General features: G+C 35.8%; 1 protein-coding gene across 2 annotated transcripts in view; it reads right to left on the bottom strand.

The window, feature by feature from the left end:
• Nucleotides 1-25,814, bottom strand: part of COL19A1 (collagen type XIX alpha 1 chain) — a 346,955-nt gene that overhangs the window by 300,702 nt on the left and 20,439 nt on the right. For both annotated transcript variants that reach the window (XM_060615861.3, XM_060615862.3), the window contains exons 3-4: nucleotides 19,062-19,136; nucleotides 17,906-18,005 (exon numbers count right to left, since the gene is read on the bottom strand). In XM_060615861.3, the coding sequence (XP_060471844.2) occupies nucleotides 17,906-18,005; nucleotides 19,062-19,136 (175 nt within the window). The remainder of the gene's footprint in view (nucleotides 1-17,905; nucleotides 18,006-19,061; nucleotides 19,137-25,814) is intronic.

The raw sequence follows: 25,814 nt of genomic DNA, 5'->3' as shown, positions 1-25,814 counted from the left end.
GAGGATTAAAAGTCCTTTCAAATCTTCAACCTCTCCCTCTCCAATGCCCCCTTTATCTTAGTTCACAAACATATGCATATCTTCTCCCTGCTACAAAACAAACCTCCTCCAACCTTGCTACCCCATTATATTACCCTCTCATCTATCCACCAACCTTCTTACATGAATACTCTGCATATCTGCATTGTTACTATCCATTTAGTCCTTAATCCTCCTGCATTCTAAAAGCATTCCTGGGGCACCTGGGTGGCTCGGTCTGTTAAGCTTCCGACTTTGGCTCAGGTCATAATCTTATAGTTCATGAATTCGAGCCCTGCGTCGGGCTCTGTGCTGACAGCTCAGAGCCTGGAGCCTGCTTCAGATTCTATGTCTCCCTCTCTCTCTTCCCCCTCCCCTTTCTCTTTCAAAAATAAATAAACATTTAAAAGCATTCCTAATGAGGGGCACCTGGCTGGCTCAGTCAGTAGAGCATGTGACTCTTGATCTTGGCGTTGGGAATTCAAGCCTCATGTTGAGTGTAGAGATTACTTAAACAAAAAAAATAAAATAAAATCTTTAAAAAAATAAAATAAAAAATAAAAATACAGCATTCCCAATCAGTTAATCCACTGGCCTCTTCTCAATCCTCCACTCCCCTCAATCCTTCTGAAGATCTTAATATACACCCTTTCCATATTGATTGATATAAACCAAGGGTCACAACCACATGACCATAGGGCCCAACCAGGAAACTGGAATATAAGCTTCCTGAGGTTTTTCGTCTATCCTATTCACCCTTTTGTTCCCAGCATCCTTGTGCCTGCACAAGGTAGGTACTCAATAAATGAATCAGTTAATGAAATGGATTCGTATATAAGTGATCTAAAAAAAGAATACAAAACAAAACCGCACACCCCTCTCAGTCTAGCTTTGGTTTTTCCATCTCAGATAGAAATATGCATATAAGAAAATTTCACTTTCCCCTTAAGACTTTTATTAAAGGAGCCTGGGTGGCTCTGTCAGTTAAGCATTGCACCCTTGGTTTTGGCTCAGGTCATGATCTCACAGTTTCAGGAGTTTGAGCCTCTGTTGGGCTCTGCTTGGGATTCTCTCTCCCTCTCCCTCTGCCCCTCCCCCACTAATGCTGTCCCTGTCTCTCTCAAAATAAATAAAACTTAAAAAAACTTTTATTAACAGAAAAAAGAGGGAGAAGTGAGTTAATAACAGCAACCGACACTCATCCTTATGCAGAGGAAACACATGTGGACTGAGGGAAACCAAGAGCCCAACCCATCTACGGGGGGCAGCTGCTCTTTAGCTCCAGCCACTTGCTGCTACCCAAGAGTGTAGGCCCAGCATTACCAGAGCATCCCATTTTTCAAGAGAAGCCAAATACCTAGACATTTTATCTGAAAAGTTCAGATTTTTCATTTTGGCAATCAACTCAGATTTTTCATAAACACTGCAAATGAAGCAGATAAAGACATTTAATTTTGATATAATTATTTAATATTTCATGAAACTAAATGTAATTATGTTTTCAATAATTTACAATCTAATTTAAAAATTGAAAATATATTCAATGAAAGGTTCCTCTGTGAGAAAAAAATAACAAAAACAAAATATTATTAATAATAATGTTGATATACAACAAATGCAGTCTTAAAATAATACGTTGAAATAAATTTAGTTTTGTTTGGAGAAAAACTGATTTTTTTTTTAGCCTAAGTTTATAATGGATAAAAATCCTTATAATTACTGCATTTTCTTTTCAGAAATTCATGTTGTACTTTCAAGGCCAAAAATGTTTTTGCTTGCCAAATTGTAAATTTTGAAGAAAAAGTTCTCTGTTTTAAAAATAACACATTACAAAATATATCAGCTCTTACAGACTATGTTTCTTGTTTATACCACCCAAGCACACTTAATGTGACACAGAATAATTTCTCTGGGTGTTGCCAAAGTTTCTATTATAAAAGAGGCCATATTGGATTACTAGTCTGTTACCAGAGAGATATAATGACAGCTTGTTATGTGTAAGATATCCATGCTTGAATATTTTTGAATGGAGTGTAATTTCCTATAAGAAATCCTATCCACTGCTTACTCAGTGATATTCCCATTAAGAAAAATATTGTTGATCCTTATTTGCCGAACCCATCCATATCTATCTATCTATCTATCTATCTATCTATCTATATATGCTAAAATTCTTACTGGGATATTTTCTATCTTCCCTCATACACATTGCATGCAATTCAACACTGTAAATGGAAAATTCATCCACATAAGTTAATATTAACCTACATATGAAGAGCTCAAAGTTTAGTGAAATTTAAGTGTAATAAATCCTTTATTTCCCATTGTCTACTTTTGTTCACACTAATGAAAACACCTGAATATTCATTGACAGATGAGAACAGAGGTATACCAAATTAACAAAATGTTTGATCTAAAATCAATTTTTTTTTAATGTGACTAAGTAAAAGTCACTGAGAACCAAACTAAAGTCGTTCCAAATTATCTAAAGGTGCCAAAGGAAATTGGCTGCCTGTGGAGTCCTTTTTACTCTAGCTCCTCAGAGAGCTAGTTCTAGATATAATCTGGAGTGTCTCTGAAGCCTTGTATTCACATACTTTAGACTCCTTTGAACTTGTAATTGATTTCAATGTTGAAAAAAATCTAAAATGAGGTTTTCACCTTCTCTCTGATGTTCTCTATGTATAGCCCTCTGTTCAATCATAAAATGGAAAGAAATGCTATTAAAGTCTAGGAGAAGTGGCAGAGAATAAAAAATGGGGTTCCTTATAATGACCAGCTATGGCAGAAGGCAATGTCCAGATCTGAGAACCAGTGAGATTTGACCCCACTAAAAAATTGATTTCATAAAGCTCTTAACATTATAAAACTTCCCTCTTACTATTAAAGTTAAGAGACATTGTAAATATTTTCTTCTTTATATATTCTTTACTTCCTCAATTTTTACAATGAGCATAAAGTTGTATTAATGATCATTTGTAAAACAACATTACTACTTTCAGATTAGGAAAAAATAACACTATTCTTTAAAGTTACATAAATTAATCTGATATTCTTCAAGGTCAGAGGCGAGGGAGAAATAATAATAACAAATGTTATTTTTTTCTATTATGGGAGGTAAAAAATCATAGAAGTCTATAACTCCCAACCTAAAGCCTTCAGAATGGTTTAGTCACTAAGGCATTAAGATGAAAGAAATTCCAAATGAAAATACACTTTTCCCAATATTTTCTCCATTTTCTTCAAGCAGAGTATCTAATTACAAAGTACTAGTACCTATACTCATGAAGTTGGATAAATATTAACATCTTATTTAACATAAGGAATTCACTGTACAGGACTTTAAGAATGGGTTGTATTTGTCTAAATAGCCTACTGCCCACATTCTCTGGATCTTCTTTCTTACTTGATTAATGAAAACTCCTTTCATGATCAGAATTTATTTAAAATCTTTAAGAAATATACATAAAATGATGACGTCTAAAAGGTATGTATGTTACAGAAAAGATCTTGGCATGAGATGGAGGAAACATTTAATCATTCTGTGTATGTGTAATTGTTACTAAATATGATTCTACATAGACTGCCTTTTGCATACATGGTGTGAACACAGAGATTCTCCCTAACTATGAAGTACTTTCATTGACAAGCCAAAACACCTAATACTGTACTATCAGAGATTTTTTCCTCTTTGGAAAGTGCATGTGTTTATAAAACATAAGCTCTGTTACCACTAAAATAGTTCCTAGAAACTCATCTCACAATACTAATAAAGTGTCTAATAATTAATTCTCGCCTGGAAAGTGTAGAACAGAGATCTATAGGGACTACAATAAAACAAAGAAGTTAACAGAGAAGATATAGAGAGGGAGGAAGGAATAAATCCAGAACAGGAAATGACCCTGGGTTAGAAAATGATATGTCATTGTCCTGAGCCTTGGGCAACACAAGCATCACCTTAAGGCACTGAGAGTTTGGAAGGAAAGTTCCAAAAAGAAAGGTGATGCCAAAGGAGAGAGGCAACCAAGATAAAACTTGACTATTTTCCTTGCCTGTGCTGTCAACTCACATGCCTAAATTACTACTGGGCATCTCTACTTAGATATTAAAGGCATCTCTAATTAAATAACTGAAATTGAACTTTTGTTTCCTACTAACAGGTAGGTACAAGGTACCTTCTCTAAGGTACAAGAATTTCACATCTCAGTAAAAGGCATGGCCATTCACCCAGATTTCCAGTCTAAAAGTCATTCTTGACTCTTGCCTTTCCTTGATTTTCCTACACCCCATCCAATCATCAGCAAGTCTCACTCTTTCTACCATCAAAATAGATTCTGACTCTGTCCACTTCTCTTTAGTTCCACTGTCACTCACTACCCCAAGCTGCCACCTTCTCTCCCCAGGACTCCTGTGACGGTGTCCTAATTGTTCTTTCACCTACATTACAGTCTAGTCCTCACATAGCAGCTAGGTTCAGCTATTAAAATGTAAATCATACCACATCCCTCCCTTACTTACAGCCTTCCTACAGTGTCTATGGTTCCTTGCACATGGCTCACAAGGCTTCATCTGTTCTGACCCCTGCTTCTAACACATCATCTCCTATTCCAGTCTCTATGTGGTACTCATACTCCAGTCACAGTGACTTGAAATTTGTTCCTTATGCACACCAGGCTCATTGAAGTCTTAGACCTTTGTACTTCCTGTTTTCTCTCCTGGGATGGTCCTTCCCAGAAGTCGTCACCTAGATGACTTTCTCCCCACTATGCAGGTCTTAGCTCTAATGTCACTTCTTCTGGAAGATCTATAGCTGTTCTCACCTCAATTACTACCTAACATATTACCTTCTTTTATTTTTCTTCATAGGCTTATAACTACCCAAAGTTTTTTTTAAAATGTATTGGTTTACACATGTATTGCCTGTCTCCAACCACTAGAATGTGATTTCCATGCAAATAGGGGCACTGACAGACTTGTTGCTCTAAATCAAGCTTTAGACAGATACTAATCTGGCATATAGGAAGCACAAACAAAACTGTGTTCCTTTCATGGACAATCCATAATGATACCTATGACCAGTCCTAGCAGGTGCCAAACACCAGTAGTTGCATAATGCCTTACAGTTAAGGCCTTTAAGACTATGCCACATCACATTCAGCAAAAAAACAGAAGAGAAAAAAATTCAAGCTCTATGTGATTTAAAGCAGGTTAATCAAAAAGTCTGACACAAAATGAATCCAGGAACAAACACAGTGTTCTTACTTTCAAAAAGAAACTTTAAATCTCCACGGGCTACAGCAACACAGAACAGCTGCCCTGAGAAACTTCACCAAAAGTGTCCTTCAGCAGAAGACTTCCGGTGCTTGGAAATGTTTCAACTGTAAGAAGCCACACACAATAGTTTCCTGTAGTTCTAGAGTCCTAATGCTGAAAGGAACCTTAAGAGTGATTTAGATCAGCCATCTCATTTCATAAATAAGAAATTAAAGCCACAGAAGTTAAATAACTGCCCCACCATTACTCTGCAAGACAGAAGTCAGGATGGAACTTGAACTCGGAACTTCTAATTCCAAGGTCATTTTTTTCTAGTATATCAAGTTGCCTGTATCCTCTGGGTTAAGAATAAAATTTCCCTCATAATTACTGACCTGACTTAAAATTAATGTTTTGGGACTACAAGGGAGGAAAAAAACTACTTTTTTTTAGTACTAGGTGAAATGGGGAGAATATAAGTAAATATCAAACATTAGTATCAAGAAATGATTAGTTAAAATGTTTACAATCATGATAATATTAACAACAATAAATCATATTTTGGGCTCAGAGCAAAGCATTCTTTATGACATTTGCACATCCTAAGTGACCAGTAGCCATGAAGGGAAGATTATTACAGTTCCTTCCCCTCATCATATTTTGAGCACAGATCAGGAAGTATCACAAACCACACAATGATATCTTTAAAATGGGGCTACAATCTGTTGGGTTTTAAGAAGGATATGCATATGACAGAAGGTGACAACCAATCAGAAATACTTTTTCCATATTCCTTAGAGATCATTTCTTAGAAAAATTAGTATTTTTCACCAAACATTTCTTTAAAAAATGAGAGGAATTTTCAGGAAGTAGTAAAAATTATGAGAATAGTATATATACTAATAATTATGCAGTGTGAAGAAAAGCATGAAGTGTTCTCATAAAAACTGCCTCTGTTTATCCTTCTGGTTAGAAAATGTATTGGGATTTTAATATGTTAGGAAGAACATCAACAGAATGTAACCTAACTAAAAAGACAAGTAATTTCTCAAAATGTGAAAATAATGACCATAAATGTGACTATTTCAAATGATTATGGAAGGAGAACCCTTAGCACTGATCCTACATTAATGCTTTCCTGGCATGGGGATCAGTGGAAGTTTCTATCCCATTCATCCCCTGAGGCTTGAAATCAATGCCAAACATAGCTATACACAAAGTTAACTTAAAGTCGAAATGTCTGGTCTCTTAGGTGCAGAAAGATGCCAGCTGAACAAGTAATGGACATTCCTACCTGCCCAATTAATGAGAAACCAATAAGAACTACCTTAAAAGGATAAACTTTGCTTTCTCATACTCCCTTCTAGGAGGGGCACATTGCAAGCATGGTCATGTCAGGAAAAATCATAAAACTTAAAAACATAATCCGCCCTTTTCAAGTGCATACAAATATTTATTGATCAAGTTGTTTTATGGGGAGATGGAATCAGGGAGTGGATCTCATTTATTTTCCATGGCTGGGCCCTGGTGGTTTGTTGTCAAGAAAAATAAAGACCTTAATGAAGCCCATAAATTTATTTACTTCTTTGTATATTAAGTAATTGGTAATTTCATTGTACAGCAAGTTCAGGCTGATGTATTTGTTCAGTATTCCTAGAAGGACCATAGTTTGTAATATGGCAAGTGACATCTCTGTCTCATGAATAGAAAAAAATAAAAGACAAAACCAAACTGCAGAATAAAAGGGGATTAGGAAGAAAAAAACAAGACTGCCAGTTTCTGTTTTGCTCTTTTACCTAACTAAATAATAAGCACTATGAGGCAAGAAGTAAAATGTAAAAAAGGAAAAACAAAGAATAATAAACTTTCATGATTTCAGTGCTCATAAACTGAAAAGCAAGAGGACATAATTATGCTAGAGAAATTTAGTTTTGTATATGGTGTTTCAAAAATCAAGCATGATACACATTTGAATAATGAAGTGTTTAAAAAGTTTAGTTACTAATTACAATGGTTCCAGAGGTAATTCTTCAACTAGCTCATAGCACAAGGCTTGAAGCAAAGCCTTTTTTTTTTTTCAAAAGTGCTATTTTGGTAGAGATGAAGTGAGTTTTCCAGGTCATATTTAGCAAGACCAACCTTTATTTACTTTTTTGCTTTTAAAATGAAATGGCTAAATGGAAAAAATCTATTTTTAAATAGCAAGAACTGGCTTCCAAATTAATTCTTCCATTCTAAATAAGCGTGAGGCAGAGTTTATGAAGAACTTCCGTATTTACAAGTATCAATGGGGCCTTTGACTTGCTGAATATCTTCCAGGAAGAGAAATATGATACAAGTTACATTTCCTGAGAGTGAAGTGAGAGATGCTTGGAGTTTATAGTAAGTCATTTCTTTCCCAGCTGACACCCACCATCACCTGTCACGTTACAAGCGATTTGGCCAGCAGGGCCTGGAGGGTTTATCTGAAATGCCTTCCTCCCAAGCTGGGTGGTGATGTTTGAGTTTCACAGCCACAGAGACTCTGAAATCTCACCCTTTTTGTGCTTGCTAAGCGGATTCAAACAGATCGTTAATGGGAAAACAAAGCTTCTATGACCCTCTAGTAATCATATGTCTGTTATGATTAGCACTTGTTCATCATGACATTGTAAATGACTTCCCATTGAAAACAAGCCCTTCTACTATATAACATTCAGATAACAGAAATGAAGGATGGACTAGAGAAGCCACACTTCAGAAAGGCTTTGAAAGTAACTTTTTCAGGTGTTTCCATCCAAAAAAAGCAAGGAAGAAAGAAAGAAGGAAAGAAAGAAAGAAAGAAAGAAAGAAAGAAAGAAAGAGAGAGAGAAAGAGAGAGAGAGGGAGGGAGGAAGGAAGGAAGGAAGGAAGGAAGGAAGAAGGAGAGAAAGAAAGAAAGAGAGAGGGAGGGAGGGAGGAAGGAATAAGGAAAGAAAGAAAGAAAAGAAAGAGAAGGAGGGAGGAAGGAAGGAAGGAAGAAGGAAAGAAAGAGAAAAAAGAAAGAAAGAGGAAGGAAGGAAGGAAGGAAGGAAGGAAGGAAGGAAGGAAGAGAAAGAAGGAAAGAAAGAAACAAAGAAAGAATCAACCCTGGGTAAACTTCACCCCCAAGGGGTCCTCTGAAAACTGGTGTCCTTCCTGAGTCTAGGGGTTTGGATTCTGCCTCAGGATCATTTACACCTAACTGAAAGCTGTGATTTTCCTAGTGGCATATATTCAGCTGTTTGGGGTTTTTCCCCCCTAGAATGTAATGCTATTGCTCTCACACCTTCACTTTATTTTAGACAGCTTTATTGAGGTATACCTGTGGTACTGTGGCTTCTCCTCAGATCGTCCAAATTATTCACCTTTCACTTTATTTTTATCAATAAAGTTCAAGCTCCTTAGGCTGGCACAGAAGTCCTCTCAGAACAGCACCTCAGTCTGCCCTTGCAGCCTCCTCTGTCCCGCAGACACTCTGCTCACCTGTGTTCACTACCACAACACGGGATTTCTTACCATTCTTCAAACTGTCTTGACCTTTAAAAGATACTCCCTCTAACTACCGCATACTGGCCCCCGCCTCACCTGGCAAATTCTTCTTATGGTTCAAGCTTCTACTTCTCACATCTTTTGTGAAGCTTTCCCTGGTTCCCTCGAAATGGCTTCATCTGTTCTTCATCTTCATCTACATACATACATCTAAAGATTGCAACTATATTCCACAATAGCTAATTGTTGACATATCTATCTTTGCAGACAGAAATAACACCAGGGATCATGTCTTTATTTATCCTTAAATCCTCAGTGCCTGGCACATAGTGAGTCTTCAGTGTCATTTAGGAATCAAATGAAATACTTTGTTAGAATTTCTTCATTCACTGCCATTAAAGCTGAATTGAGAAATAATAGGGAGAGTATATTATAAAATATCTTTTCTGTATACCTTGTAAGCAAAGGGAATTTTATACTCTTATCATGGGTAAATTAGAAGAGAGATAGAAATGTAAAGATAATAGGGAGGAATGCCTAATCCATATATCTATGAGCTTTGAGTCCCATAGAAAAAAAGAATGCCAAGAGTTGATTTGACTAATTTGTTCAATATAGTATGATGCTTTATGCCTTGGACATGGCCTTGAGGTCCAGGGGACAGTTAGAGAGAGGATCACTGAACCCATGTCTTCACTCTCCAGAGTATACACACACACCCCACTTAGCTATAAGCCACAGAGCAACTCAGGCACCTGAGGACTGAGGTTAAGCAGCCATGAGTAAGGATTGGCTAGGGCCCAACAGAGTGGCATTTTCATGGAGAGGTCTCCCAACAAACACAGGGGTGACATGCAGAAACAAGGAGATTAGAACACAAGGATAAGAGTATACTTTCTTTTGAATATAAGCACATGTGAAAAACTCTTCGGGCTCCCCAAAATAACAAGATATGTTTTTAAGAGGGGACTGAGGTTCCATAGCTGTGCAGGTAGAGTAGGAATCATCACAGTGTAGGCACTGATGTCAATATGACATCATTTGAACCGAACAGTAATGGGACCTGGGAACATTTGGATTATCTGAGCCAGAATGAGATTAGCACTACATGAAAAGTATACTGAACTACAAAAAAGAAGGAGGAGGAGGAGGAGGAGGAGGAGGAGGAGGAGGAGGAGGAGGAAAAGGAGAAGAAGAGGAAGAAATTTTGCCTGAGGACATCAGTGAGGGGTGTATTTAGAAGGTTGAGCGTGTACTGAACTTTCTAGGATATGTAAGATTCAAATTGGCCAAAATGATGGGCAGAATATGACAGATAGAGAGAAACAGGTACAGAAAGGCAGTGTAGAGAGATACTTAGGTCAGACACATTCGAGACAGGGCAGTGGACACCAGCAACTTTGAAAGAAATCTCCACAGTGTTCAAGAAGACCTGGTCAGTGGGGTGCCTGGGCGGCTCAGTCAGTTAACCAACCAACTTCAGCTCAGGTCATGATCTTGCAGTTCCTGAGTTTGAGCCCCAAAATGGGCTCACTACTGTCAGCCTGTCAGTGCAGAGCCTGCTTCAGAGGCTCTGTCCCCCTCTCTCTGCCTCTCCCCCTGCTTGAGCCATCCTAAATATAAATAAATGTTAAAAAAAAAAAAAAAAAAAGAACTCCTGGTTAAATATGAGGGGGCTAAGGGATGTGTGAGGAAGTAAAAGTAGTCAGTAACATTATTCCTTTGGGAAGTTTGGGAGTGAAAGGGACTGTCAAGGGAAAAAGTTTCTAGAACAGCGAAGGATTAAGTATATATTTGTAGACTAAGAGGCCAGGATACTGTGGAGAGGGACATTGAAAACAGAAGAGCAAAGGAGATCATGGGTGGATCAAGGTATTAAAGGAGGCTGACAAGGAGAAGATTAAGAGCACAAGTGAAGGGGTTAACCTTTGAAACCAGGAGGGTCGCCTCTAGAAAGGACAGCTGAAGCAGGAAAATTCTGAAGTAGAGAGCAGAGGTTGAGATGGTTCAAATAAGAGGAATACCTTGGGTGCAAAAGATCTGGTCAATTCAATCTCATATTCAGCCAACCAGATGTGAATTCTACATGGCACTACCACACATGTCCGTATTAATTGAAATTTTCACTGAACTTGTGATTGTTTCTAAATTGCATGGATATAGCCATGGTGAGAGGAATGATTAAAGTCAATTATTTCAATATATTGCTTTTTAGCTTAAAATTATAAAAATTTCACCTAATCTGGAACAAATGTACTTTAAGAAATGTAAGTGTTAACTAAAATGAGGCAATAAGAGCACCTGGGTGGCTCAGTTGGCTGAGCATCTGACTTTGGCTCAGGTCATGATCTCATGGTTTATGAGTTCAAGCCCCATGTCAGGGCCAACAGCTCAGAGCCTGGAGCCTGCTTTGGATTCTGTGTCTCCCTCTCTTTCTGCCCATTCCCTGCCTCTCTCTCAAAAATAAATAAACATTAAAAAAAATTTTTAATGAGGCAATAGACAAGGTGTACCAAGCTTATTTAAGTCACACAAAATAACATAAGCAGCTTTTGGCTAACCATGCTTATTTTCTGATTACCTTTCCTGGTTAAGTTGAAGGAATTGAAACGATAATAAATCAATGGTTTATTAGCCAACACAATTATTCTTCCTTGATGGACATACATTTCAAAGTTTATCATTGAAATCAAAATTGTACATCACTGATTCTCTGTCTCAGAATGAAGATTACACTATCCAATGTTATTTTATTAAACACAGATGGTTTGCTCAATCTACAAAAAAATCTGTCAAGTTCTTATAAAGTTATTCTTAAGCACTAGTATAACAAAACATCAGCATTACTATAGTCAATTCTCTGCCTAATTTATAAACTTAAGATCATGATTAAATTTAGGTTTACAGCCATTGTAAAAGCAATACATTTGCAACCACCTAAGGTTAATAACTAATTAATCCTCACAGCATTTTAATGGGTCACATAAGATTAATAGGACTTGAGGGACATGCTTATGTGCCTTCTTTCTTTTCTATACTCTGAGAACCTGCACTACACACTCCACAGATACATACTCACAGCCCCCATCCAAGCCAAAGCTCTGCTGTCTCTTAGGAGCTTAGATTTATTGAATAGAAAAATAAGTGAAGAAAGAAGAAGAATCAAATATATAATCTAACAATAGTAGATTAATCAATGCCTGTCAAATTAGCCCAAGTAATTACCAAAGTAAAACACCTTGATTTTATTACTTTATGATGACATTTGCATTATTATGACTTCTAAGTAGTATATTTAACTGGCACCTTACTATTCTCAAAGTAACTGCCATAAGGACATTTTAAGGTAAGATAATTTCATACAATTGGCCATAATAAAATAGGAAATAAGCTCTAAAGATATCCTATTGAACACTGTACCTATAGTCAGTAATAATACTCTGGACACTTAAAAATGTGTTAAGAGGGTAGATCTCATGTTAAATGTTCAAATGAAACATATGAACAAATGAAATGAAATAAAATAAAACAAAAATAAAATAGATATGAATGTTGTAGAATCTATACACATATGATCAATTACTGACATTTACCTTTCCCCAAACAATATTGAATTATATGAAATCTGAAGGAGAAAAATCACAACTTTTTAAAATTTGATGATGATAATATTAAATGTTTCCAAAATTGGTAAATGGAAATACTAAACTGATAATATTTCATATTATATTACATTTTAGTAGCCATTTCTATACAAAGCAATTTGTTACTGGAATATATTAACATCCCTAAATTTGCTAGAAAAAAATAACATTGATTCTTAAGATAGGTTCTTGTGATGGAGATGTAAATATTTCCAGGCATCCTTAAAATCTGTCTAATCATACTCTTAAAATTCTGTTCTAGGGATGCCTGGATGGTTCAGTCAGTTAAGCATCTGACTCTTGATTTTGGCTCAGGTCATGATCTCACAGTTCATGGGATCAAGCCCCATGTGGTGTTTCGTACTGACAGCATGGGGCCTGCTTAAGATTCTCTCTTCCTCTCCCTCTACCCCTCCCCTTTCACTCTCTCTCAAAATAAATAAAATAACATTTTAAAAAATTCTGTTCTAATATATATAATTTGGCTATATTGTATGATTTAAAGAATTCAGTAATTGTGAACCTATAAGGCTTTTCTTTTCATCTTAAGAATATTGGACTTGGGCACCTGGGTGGCTCAGTTGGTTGAGTGCCCAACTTCAGCTCAGGTCATGATCTCACAATCTGTGAGTTTGAGCCCCATGTCAGGCTCTGTGCTAACAGCTCAGAGCCTGGAGCCTGCTTCAGATTCTGTGTCTTCCTCTCTCTCTGTCCCTCCTCCAATCACACTCTTTCTCTCTCTCTCTCAAAAATAAAAAATTTAAAAAAAAATTTAAAAAAAAAGAGTATCAGACTTAAAGGCTTACCTCACATTTTTGGTATGGCAAACTACAATTGAGGAAATACATAAAACTTATGTGTAACAGTCATTCAATCTCATACTAACAGCTGGACAACTTTTTAATTAAGTCACTTTTCCTTACATGGGAAAGTTCTTATCTACAGAATGATAGGATGGCCCAAATGAAAACCCAAGGGACGTATAAATAATAATTCCCTATATTTTTATGGAATTGTGAAGTAATCCTCCTGAAACATTCAAAGATTAGAAGCTTCAGTGCGAGAGTTCTAAACATAGTTTTTAGAGCCACAGATTTTAACTGGTTTTGAGAGCTTGGAGAGGTCCCAAAGAGCAATAAAAATGAAAGATGAGTTAGAAAACCTGTCCTTATGAGGGAAAGACTGAAAAACAGCCTTGTATGAGATGCTAAAGGAAGTTTGCCCTTTATGAGGAAATGGGTGGTACTGAGTCCCATGGCCCGTGCTTGATGATAGAAGGCAACACATCTCAGATCCTTGATCAAGGCAAGAGAAAAGTGCAGTTTTTCCTTGTGCCATGTGTCTCTCCAGCAGGATCCAGAAGGCAAGACTAGACCCACATTCTTTCACCATTGTAATCTGAGAGCCTAGCAGAGTCCACAGTGAACTCAATAAGTGCTTTTTGAATAAAAGAATGAGCTCCACGCTACCTTGTATTAATTACAGTGACTTATTGAATGCTACCTTTTATTCAACTGTTAGCAGAACAGAAGCATTTCAGAAACCCCTAATACTTATGTAGTAAGCTACTGCTTTTACTTGTAATTGCTACAAGCTTTTAGTTGAAAAAACAAAACTTAATGACAAAAGTTTTAAATGATAATGTCTAATGCTACCGAAGATACTGGGTATTATACAGAAGGATAAAACAATGATGAAACATAATTAGAAGTATATATCAAGATCTCTAAAAATGAACTAGTAATTCCACTGAGAAAAATCAATCTTATGGAAATAATTCTAAACACAGAGAAAAATAACCTTCCTGGATGTTGTGATGTTATTTATAATGATAAAATCTGGAAGTAACATAAAGGTCCATGTAGAAAAGACATGAGCATAGGGTGAATCATTCAACACTAGCACAGACAAGGTATAAATCATGCTTTAATATACAAAACAGCTTTCCCCATACTTAGGATTGTTTCTAAGGGAACTGTTAAGGTTCAGAGAACTCAAATAACTCCTAACAAAAAAAAACTACCCATCTTCCAAATATATAATTTGGGGTTTCCTCCTTGTGGAGGATTATTATGTTTATAAAAACATAAAATGAAAATGAGAATAGCTCCTATGAGCTCTTTTTTTTCCACGTAAAGCTGTGAAAAGAAATAGCCCTTGTTTCCAGAGAGTAATCATCAATTTAATGAAACAGAGAGAGAGAAGATTCCTCTTCACTGGAGATTTATTTCTTTGTAACGAAAGCAAAGGGGACCATACATGTCGATTATGCCACTGTGTCTAGCCACACTATTCAAACTCATAAAAACTTATTAATCTGTGTTGATTATTGTTTTTTCACACATAGCCCCATGTACCCTCATTCTTAGGAACTGGTTCAGTGGCAAAAGATACCAGCTCATAGGAATCATTCCAAATAAGAGACAACAGACTGGAAACACGCATCAGCACTCCTGTCTCGCCTCTTTCACTAATGGATCATACCATTCTAATTGGTTGAATATAATAATGGCCTCAGAATCCTTCTCAACACAGTATTCCAGATAGCCACTAGCTATCAATCATGGAACCTCAGAGATAAGGCTTTTTACCATCCTTGAAATCAACAAATCAGGGTAATTCACTTCCCTGGTACATTTGAAATCAGATGATTTCCTCATTGGCCAGTCAAAATAAGAGAGTGTTGCCCCTTCAGAATCAACAGTATGTGGGAATTCAACATTTATCAACCTTTCTAAAATATTCAACTACTAAGACATTTTTATTTAGTTATTTGGGACATTTTTATTTAAAACATGTTTCTATAGAAACAACTAATGAAAGAACTGTATTATACCAAGAAAATAAGGTTCTCTGTAGTATATGCATGTTTTGTGTATGTTTTCTCTCAAAATTTCACCATTTTGCCCTTATAATTGCCAAAACACAATTTAAAGATAATCAGAGTATGATCACCTGGGATATATAACTCTCAATATGTACAGAAATAATGAATTATTTCTTGTGCACAACCAAGGGTACTTGTTGTAGATACAAGAAGCCAAGGAAATGAATCTTTTAAAGCCCACAAATACTTTCATTTTCTATCCCAAGGAACACTGAGGAAATGGACACAAATTTAAAATAAAATCAAATACATAAAGTCCCTCAAAGTTCCTTGAGCATGTATCACCATTAAGTGTACAATGTTTATTCGAAGGGCCCCTGCAAAAGTAGCCCTTGGGATTCCCGCATTAAGCCAGGCTCAAGGCATTGAGGGTGCCCAGTAAGTATCTGACCAACACATTCTTTCAATCTCTCCCCTCATGAATCTCACCTGGAAGATGACAGAACTATAAAAATAATCTCAGGCACAGAGAGAATCCTCATTTTCCACATAAAATAGCATCTGCCTTTTCCTATGCTGATTCTGCAAGGCAGCTTATTTACAAATACATAAATAGCTGCAACTTTACTCCAGTCTTATTGAAAAATCAAAATGGCATCATGCAAGAGAAGCATCCTAGCATACTTGGCTCAATGAGTGAAATGTAAATGGAGATGAGCCAAGCTACTTGACACTTGCTAGTCAGCTTAAGCAGATACCCTCCAGTTTCCTGTAGTGGAGGTCCCAGGGTTCTGCCTGTAGAGCCACGGAATTTACTTACATTGATAGCCCAGGGATCACACAATGATTTAGAGCTAAAGGTTGAAAAATAAATGTCAAGTTGTGGCTATATCTATTACCACACATATCAAAGGGGAATAGCATTGCCTAAATGTGGCAGGAAATTTTCCAACGTAACTACTTAAAATCAGCTACATCTTCTCATATACAGTTCCAATGAATTTTAAAAAGTTTTCACTCCAATCCTTTAGCCACCTGGACAGAATTAGAGGAATTTAAATTGTCAGGAAGAAGGCAGGAGAGAAAATGCACTTTAATTTTTATAACAGAATTTTTTGCCTTTCTTAAATTCTTTAATTAAGGTTATCTACTAGTTTAAAATCATATATATATATATATTCATATATACGTTACATATTGACTTTATGTATCATATACATATGTGTGTGTACATATATATATATATATATATATATATTCATATATATGTTACATATTGACTTTATGTATCATAAAGTCATGTATCATATACATGTGTGTGTATATATATACATATACACATTCATATATATGTTACATATTGACTTTTCTTTACTGGATATGAATACCTAAACATGGGACTGCTGTTCTCTGAGTGTTTAATGCCTGCATGTGAAGCCACCTAAAAGTCACCCATAACAGTACAGTCATATCTGCTGAAGTGCCCTGCCTGACGATCACCCATTATATCCCCCAATATCAGATCACTCCTTTCCTTAGCACTCTTATTTCTTACCAATTAATGAGCAGTTTAATTTTAAGGAACCATATCATTAAACTAAAATCATCTTAAGAATCACAAAATAGAAGGTTTTAACTTTTCTCAAGGAAAAAGTTAGCTAGGGACCCAGTTTAGACAGAGCATCTGAAGATAGGCAACAAGATAATTAATGCTATCCCCCTTTGAGAATCCAAATGCTAAGATTCTCAACAACCTTTTCTGGTAATTTAAATGTTAGGCTATTCATCAAGAAGTGAAAACATCTATGTATGTTTTCACACAAAAACATCTGTGTTGTATATTAAACCAGAGTTTTAATGCTTATTTCACTGCAGTGCATTCATAAACTGGAATGTTCATCTTGGACTCAAAGACTAAATATCATGATCATATATGCTATATCTGCCTTCCTGACGACTCAAGCTTTTTGAATTACTATGTGTCCATCCTCCAACTGTATGCAGACCATATGGGGAACTTTTATTGCCCTGTATAGTTGCTGACCAACTGTCAGTATTTAAATGGTACATAATACCTTTTTTTTTTTTAATCTCAGGTTTATCAGTAGAAAAAGAATAATAAAGATAAGAAAGAAAAAGTTTGGGAAATCAATTCTGAAATGAAATGTGTATCAAGACCATCTTATAATGATGTTATCATCTTACGTTATTATGTACGCTACACCTTATATAAAAGGAATACCTAAAGGCTAGGTTCTTTTGTTTTAATTTATCATGAAGCATAGTAAACGTAGAAAATAGTTACAATAAATATCAGCCTCTTGTCTTGAAATCTACACTGCGTCTTCTGTTTTAAGGTTCACATTTTAAAATTTAACTTTGGTTATATCTACTTTAAACATAAATAATACTTCTTCAAAATGGTTTTAATTACTATTCTGCAAAGACTATGCCTATATCTGTATGGGTGAATGGCATTTATAACCATAGGATAGGATCAGATTCCAAAGATTATTAAAAACAACAAATATACAAACAGCCCAGTTACCACAGCATTCAAGTGAGTATGACACCATTGAGAAGATTTTTTTTTATTTTTTAAACAAATTATTTGAAATTTTCTTAGAAAATAGTTCATGTAATATTATTAAAATGTAAAGAAAAATTTACTTACGTGGTATCTCTAAAAAGAAATGCACTTCCCAATTTGAAACAGGTTTTATCACCTTCACAAAATGCACGTCTCAGAGAAAAGCTCTCTCCTAGATCAAAACCTATAAAATGTAACAAATGATTTAATCCAGCAGTTTTGTTAAAATTAGGAAACTCACAGAGATATTGATTTTTAAATAGGATTTTTTGTCGTCCTTATCTATAGACTGATTTATTTCAAATAACACCCTGTTGTTTGGGCTCAGCAAAATTTCTTGATTTCATTTTTCTCCTTTTAGTCTACATAAGTATAAAATATGTTGCAAAAGACTCAAATGTTAATTTTCTTTGACTTAGGAATTATCTTAAGAAAATAATCATAGTAGCTCATTGTAGCAGCTCTGATGTCTAAGACAGGAAATTAGTTAACTAAAAAATATTACAGAGGCGCCTGAGTGGCTCAGTTGGTTAAGTGTCCGACTTCGGCTCAGGTCATGATCTCACAGTTCGTGAGTTCGAGCCCCGTGTCGGGCTCTGTGCTGACAGCTCAGAGCCTGGAGCCTGCTTCACATTCTGTGTCTCCCTCTCTCTCTGCCCCTTCCCTGCTCATGCTCTGTCTCTCTCTGTTTCAAAAATAAATAAACATTAAAAAAAATATTACAGCAATTTAGTTGAAATTTAAGCAGTCCTGTTTTAAAAAAAAAAATCATGCCTTAGAAGAATATATACTGATGTGGGTAAATGCTTTGATTTCAAATTCAAAATATGTATCATGATTATGTATGTGTGTGAGAGAGAGGGAGAGAGGGAGTGAGGGAGAGAGAGGAAAGGAAGACAGAGCAAGGAAGATAGGAATGTTATACCAAAATAGGAATCATGGCTGTATTTGGGTAGTGAGATCTTTTATTACTAAATTTTCTTTTCTTTTTTCAAAATTTCTACAATGGATACAACTTCTATGATTTTAAATAACTTTTTTTCTCCAAGAAATTGAGTTGTTGTTAGTTAATATAGTACTCTGCTCTTTTTTTTCTACATCATTTATCTTCCTTCTTTTTATTTTCTTATACTGATGTTACCAGCCTAAATTATAATGTCAAAGAATCACTTGTGATAAACTCCACATGTGCTGATAATTTTATACAAAATGCTTCTTTGCAAAGGATGATAAAGCTCACCTGAAACTTCAAGTTTATCTCTGTTGTCCTGTGGAAACTGATGTCCCTCTGTTCTCAGTACAGGACACTGTTTTTCTATTAAAAAAAAAATTGAAGATTTGCACTGCATTTGTCATCAATTTTTTTCAATAAGTTTGAATCAGACAATACAACTAGAAACTTAAGATAAAATGAAAATAATAAGCAATTTTGTTAAATTTCTATAGATTGGGGATAAGAATATTACCCCCCTCAGAGTATCTGTGAGTTTGTGAGGGTTACATGTGGCTGGTGCAGAGTGAATGCTTGTGTTAGCTATCATTACTACTACTGCTATATTACTCTAATTTTCTAATTGTTGCTGTACACTTTTGACATTAGGAAATCAGCTTTATCATTAAAATTTCATATGCAAAATATATTCTAATATTAAAACAAATGAACTGCTACTATATTTGAACACAAATTTGATTCAACTTTTCTTGTCAGGTGATACTACACTTTAGAGAAGGGGACTACTATGGACTGAATGTGTCCCCCCAAAATACATATGTTGAAGCTTTGATCCCCAATGAGGTATTATTTAGAGGTGAAGCCTTTGGGAGGTAATTAGGTTTGGACGAGGTCATACGAGTAGAGCTCTCATGATGGAGCTGGCGTCCTTAGGGGATGGAGAAACAATATCTCCTCCTTTCTCTGCACCATATAAGGACACCAGGAAGGGGGCCCTCACCAGCATCTGGCCATGTTGGAACCCTGACCTGAAGTTTCCCAGCCTCCAGAACTGTGTGAAATTAATGTCTATTCTTTAAGCCACCCAACCTAGGACATTCCTAGAACAGCTTGAATTGACTAAAGCAGCAACACAGATGGAAATTATCACAATAAAATTACAAAGCAAAGACATCTGCCATACAAAAGTGGCCTATACTTTTAAAAATTAGATAAAATCATTGAGAAAGTACTAATTATGTGCTAAGGCACCTAATGAAACTTAAAAAATAAAAGGTAAAATTAGTCTCTACTTACAGCGAATGCATACATTCAATACTACCACAACACCTTAATAAAGTAATATATATGCATGCATTAGCTTTTTGTTGTCTGGGATATGCTTAAATCTAATTCAGGCTAGATTCTATGAAGGTTAGAGTCAATTGTGAGAAAAATGCAGCAAATTTTTAGAATATGTCAAGGTAACTATATAACTGGACAGATATTCTAAAAATAATTAATTAACTATTATGGCATCACACAATCACATTCTTAATTCTCCAAGTCTAAAATCCTGGTTGAGTTTATTGACCTAAAAGTGTTTTTTTTTTTAAATACAATGTATTGTCAAATTGGCTGCCATACAACACCCAGTGAGGGAGATAAACTGCTTAAAACTAAATTGCTTTCTTGCTCTCTGGAAAGTGGAAAGTACTGAATCTCAGTTCAACTGCTCAGCTCCTCAGCCCTTCATTTAACAAATGTATCATGAACTTCAGGGGTGGTGACAGAGCATCATCTAAATATATTTAACTAAAAGAATGAATCAGATTCTAAATAGTGCTGTCACTTAATCAGATTTAAAAACTGCAATACAAACACGTGAAATTGTAGTACTGAATAATCTCAGAGATTACTTAGCTACTTTGGAAATTCCTATTTCAGAAATATTAACATGATTGCAGATTTGAATAGATAGTAAAATTGGATATTTTGTAAACTTTACCAAATTTTTTAATCTGAATTCATAGTCATTTTTATAAAAACCAAGCATCTCCTCAAGATCTTTGTACTGAAAACTAGAGAACAGTGCTGAGGGAGATTTAAGTCCTAAATAACTGAAAGGTTAAACCAAGTATTTACACTGGAAGACTCAATATTGCTAAGGTGTCAATTGTCAGTTTTATCTCTAGAATCAGTATAATACCAAAGGGTTGTGTGGGTGAGCATATGTGTGTGTGTGTGCAAGAAACTGACAAGCTGATTCTCAAATTTATATGGAACAGCAAGAAAACTAGAATAGTTAAGACAAAATTGAAGAACAAGCCAGACAATTACACTATCAGATACCAGAAATTTCTATAATGTGGTATTGGGACACATATAAAGAGATCAAGGGAACAGAGTAGAGTCCAAAACAGACCCGAGAACATGTGGTCTTCTTATTTACCACAAAGGTGCCACTGTAATTCAGTGGGAAAAGGATTGTTTTTCCAATAAATGTTTCTGGGTCCACTGGATCTCCATATAGAAAAACACTAAATCTTGATCCTTACCTCACACCATGCAGAGAAATTAATTACAGATGATATTAGACCTAAATGTGAAATGTAAAACAATAAAGGGCTACAGAAAGACATAAGATCTTCACAAACTTGGAGTAGTAAAGATTTCGTAAGGGGACACCGAAAGCACCAATTACAAAAGATTGATAAATTGGAATTCATTAAAATTAAAATATTTATCAAAGGACATTAAAAGAGTGAAAAGGAGCCACAGACTATTGCAATATGTCTATCCAATAACATATCATAACCAGAATAAACAAGAACTCCCATAAATCAAGAAAAAAAGACTAAAAACTGTTTCGAAAACTCACAAAAAATCTAAACACTTCACAAAAGTGAAGATCCACGTTCCCAACCTACATGTGAAAATGTGCTCAACATCATTCGTAATCTAGGAAATGCAAAGTAGGACCATGATCAGATCCCACTAAATGGCTAAAAATTAAAGAACTGACAGCACCAAGTTTTGATGAGAATGTGGAGCAAAAGAACTCCCCCACATGGTTTGTGAGAGTGGAAATCAATGCAACCACTTCAGAAAACTGACAGTGTTCACTAAAGCTAAATACACATGAACTCTTTGACTTGGAAATTCAATGGCCCAAGAAAAATGAGCATAAAAAAATGAGTGTAAATATCCCTTTTAGAAGAGAATATTCATTTGTAGCATTACTCATAATAAGATAAAAATGGAAACCCAAATGTTCACTGACAAGGGAATAAATGAATAAATTGTGGTTATATACAATGAAAAATTGTATAGCAATAAAAAAGAATAAACTTCTGACACATGCAACAACTGGAATGCATCTGACAGATACATTATTAAGTAAAAAGAATACCATTCCCAAAAGAATACAGACTGTATAATCTCATTTATATGAAGTTCAAAAGACTGTACAACTAACTAATCTACATCAGAGTACTGGCTACCTTGGTGGGATATTACCTGAAAGAAGATAGAGGAAAGCCTTCTGGGGTTCTGGAAACATTCTATAATTTGGTCTGAGGGGCAGTTACACAGATGTCTAAATGTGTATGTAAAAAATTCACTGCACTATGCATCTAAGATTGACGCTTTGTATGTGTAGTACCTCATCAACATGAGGAAAACAGCATGTCTGTAAGAAACTAAGCTAAAAATGATTCCTGAAAAACAAAACTGAAATTCTAATCAAATTTTTACAGTGACTTTGAATGACTATATGACTGTAATAAATGAGATTAACTTTAAATTCTCCACAACATATGTAGGGAAAGCCCAACAGATGATTGACAAAACAAATCTCATGACAGCAGAAAGGGAGTTTCTACTATGATACTTTCATCTTAAGGGGTCTGTTGGCCTACTACCAACTTGGAAACAATACATGTCTGTCTTAAATTCTTCCAAAGACTTAATGAACATATGATGATGTCAAAGTAATAAACCTGTCACTTTGAAATGAATGGAATTCAACATTTCCAGCAATATTCATGAAAGTAAGTCTCCACTAAAATCTTTAGTTTATGAAAATCAAATGTAGCTTCACATATTTAGAGCATGTGCTTTATTGTGAAAACCTGAACAAAATAAAGGAAAACTAAATGTTAATTATTTGGGGGTAAGATTCAAGGTGCCATCATCTGAATGCATGAGTCTTAGGGATCCGTTGCATACAAATGGCAAAGCAGTAGATGTGGCTCTCACAAGTTGGCTGTATTATTTTCTATAAATATTGACACATATATTTTAAAATAAAGTAAAGCACACTTCTTGAGTGAATGTGCATATACCTTAAAGAACAACTGATAAGATCCAAATGTCATCCCAACAGGTAGACAGAGAAGAATCATTGCAGCAGTGTCACTGCAAAGGCTCTCTGGAATGTTCCAAAAGTAATTACTACTAAAATTTCACCATGAAACATGCACTACTTAGGGACCCTTAATCGACAGACCTTTTGAAGAGCAAATGCAAAGGTTTTTGACAAATTCATTCTAAGATATTGTTAGTGATTATCAGACCCACCTTCCTCCTGAACTGGCTTGAAGGACCTGGGTAGCTCACGGGGTCAGAAGGATATTCAAAGGAGGGCGTCTAGGTCTCATATGGGTAGATTATCTAGATTTTACCTTGATTATGTACCAAAAAAAATACATACTTTTAAAAAAATATTTTACTCTTATATCTCTCTAAAAATTAGAATCCTGAGGACCTAAGAACAAATTATTCATGAAAAGTTAGACAACTTTGCCCAAGATCACCTAGTGACTCAATGGCGAAGTTGAAATAAAACCCATTTCCTATAAGAAATAGGTTCTTTCCTAAGAAGTCAGACAACTTTTTCTCTGTATTAAACACTGTTTCCTAAAACCACATTCTAAACAAAGTAAGAGTATCTATGACACTCTATTCTTTAGTAGAAATGCATTTTGTTCAGGCTCTCAGTTTCAAGGTTGCTTTAAAAAAAATCCCTTGTTCCCTTAATCTCTAAATCCTTATACTGTGTTCCTACCTGCTGGCTGAGCCTTCCATTATATTGCTAAGTATTCTCTTTGAGATTAGTTCACCTGTTTTTTGAAACCTATATTTCCTATCATTGTTCTGATACTTATTTCTATACCCATTCACACAAAAATCTTTAGTTTAATATAGTATTCGCTGAAGACATGTTGAGTTCCGCTTTCTCACTTTTTTTTTCTTACTATTCACTGAAGGCATGTTGAATTACTTCTTTATCCTCTCAAACAACTAAGAAGCCTAGCTGGTTAAAACCCATTCTTTTAGTTTTTCTTTTTTTTTCGGCTGATTTAATACCTAGAAGATTTGTGTGTGTTGCTGATGTTCATACTGCAAACAGACTAGTCACTCTCCATGGCCACAAAGGCCTCTGGCCTTTGGGAAAAGCCAGGAGGCAAGGTTATTACTTATGCACTACAAAGACAAAAAGAACAGTCAACATTGGAGGCATGATGAAAAATAAATATAAATGCATTCTGTTACACTTCTTACAATGTGTTAAAGATTCTTAATATTAAGCTATTTATATACTACCTTACTGATGGCAAAGAAAGAAAATATATAATTTTTCTAGTGGAAATATAAGTTATATTTTAACTTTGCTAAAGTGCACGTTTCCACACATTTGTATTTAAATAACAATGTATTTAAGGTATAATATGACATCACAATATTCACCTAACTGTCAATTATAGAAGTCTTTAGGGAAGACATGTTACTTAAAGATATACTTTCATAAGCCTACCTGTTCACATTTCTGGGAAGAGTCCTCTAGGGCAAGGGTCAACCATCTCCCAAGAAGTCTCACAGGGCAGTATTTATTGCTTTGGTGAATTTACTAGATCCCAAGGTCTAGCCTTTGATCTCGCAAAGTTAGAAATCAGATTTTAGGGGGTACCTGGGTGGCTCAGTCGGTTACGTGTCCGACTTCGGCCCAGGTCATGATCTCATGGTTCGAGGATTTTAACCCCGTGTCAGGGTCTGTGCTGGCAGCTCAGAGCCTGGAGCCTGCTTCGGATTCCTTGACTCCCTCCCTCTCTGCTCCTCCCCCACTCACACTCTGTCTCTCTTTGCAATGAATAAATGTTAAAAAAAAGAAAAAAAGAAATCAGATTTTGGTAACATACGGAGCACAGATGCATTTCTCAGTAGCAAATGTGCCTTCACCTTCTCCTCCTCATTCACCTGATTACAGTCTCCTAGTCTTTCTTGTTATTTCTGCCACCTGCCAAGCAGGTGGGACCTTCCTTCCTTGGGACCTTGGTATATGCTTCTTTCCAGGTGTTCACATCCCTCAGTCTCTCACAACTTTCATGTTTCTGCTTAAATGTCCCTTCATGAGGGCAGCCTTCCCTGCCCACCCTATACATAATAAACAACCTCTCCTCCCTTCATATCATGTAAGATTGCCAAATACAGAAGGAAACCAAAACAGGATACTCATTAAATTTGAATGTCAGATAAATAACAAAGATATTTTTAGTATAGGTATATTCCATGCAATGTTTGGGACATACTTACACTTAAAAAATTCATTATTTATCTAAACTTCAGATTTAACACAGCGTCCTATATTTTGTCCGGCAACCCTGCTCACATGCTAATACTCAGTGATGCCAGGTATGATGGTAGCATGGATTAAAGAGGTGACAGTGGAAGATGAAAACAGGGGGAGTAATTGAGATGCAAGAATCAACATAACCTGATAAAGGACTGAATGTAGGGAGGAAGGGGAATTGGTTCACTTAGCTGTCTGGGTAAAAATTTAGTTTTTGTAAATGAGTCCCGCTTGAGGAAGAAAAGATTTGTCAATGAATAAATTAATCTGTGGTGGAAGAGAGAAGGAGTTAGAAAGCTTAAGTTGGGGGCGCCTGGGTGGCTCAGTCAGTTAAGCATCCAACTCCTGATTTTGGCTCAGCTCGTGATCTTGAGGCTCATGAGTTCAAACTCCGTGCTCTCAGCATGGAGCCTGGTTGGGATTCTCATTCT

This window comes from Panthera onca, chromosome B2, assembly GCF_046562875.1.
Source record: "Panthera onca isolate mPanOnc1 chromosome B2, mPanOnc1 haplotype 2, whole genome shotgun sequence".
Lineage (NCBI taxonomy): Eukaryota > Metazoa > Chordata > Mammalia > Carnivora > Felidae > Panthera > Panthera onca.
Note: the sequence above shows the minus strand (reverse complement) of the source record. Positions and strands in the feature narration are given on the sequence as shown.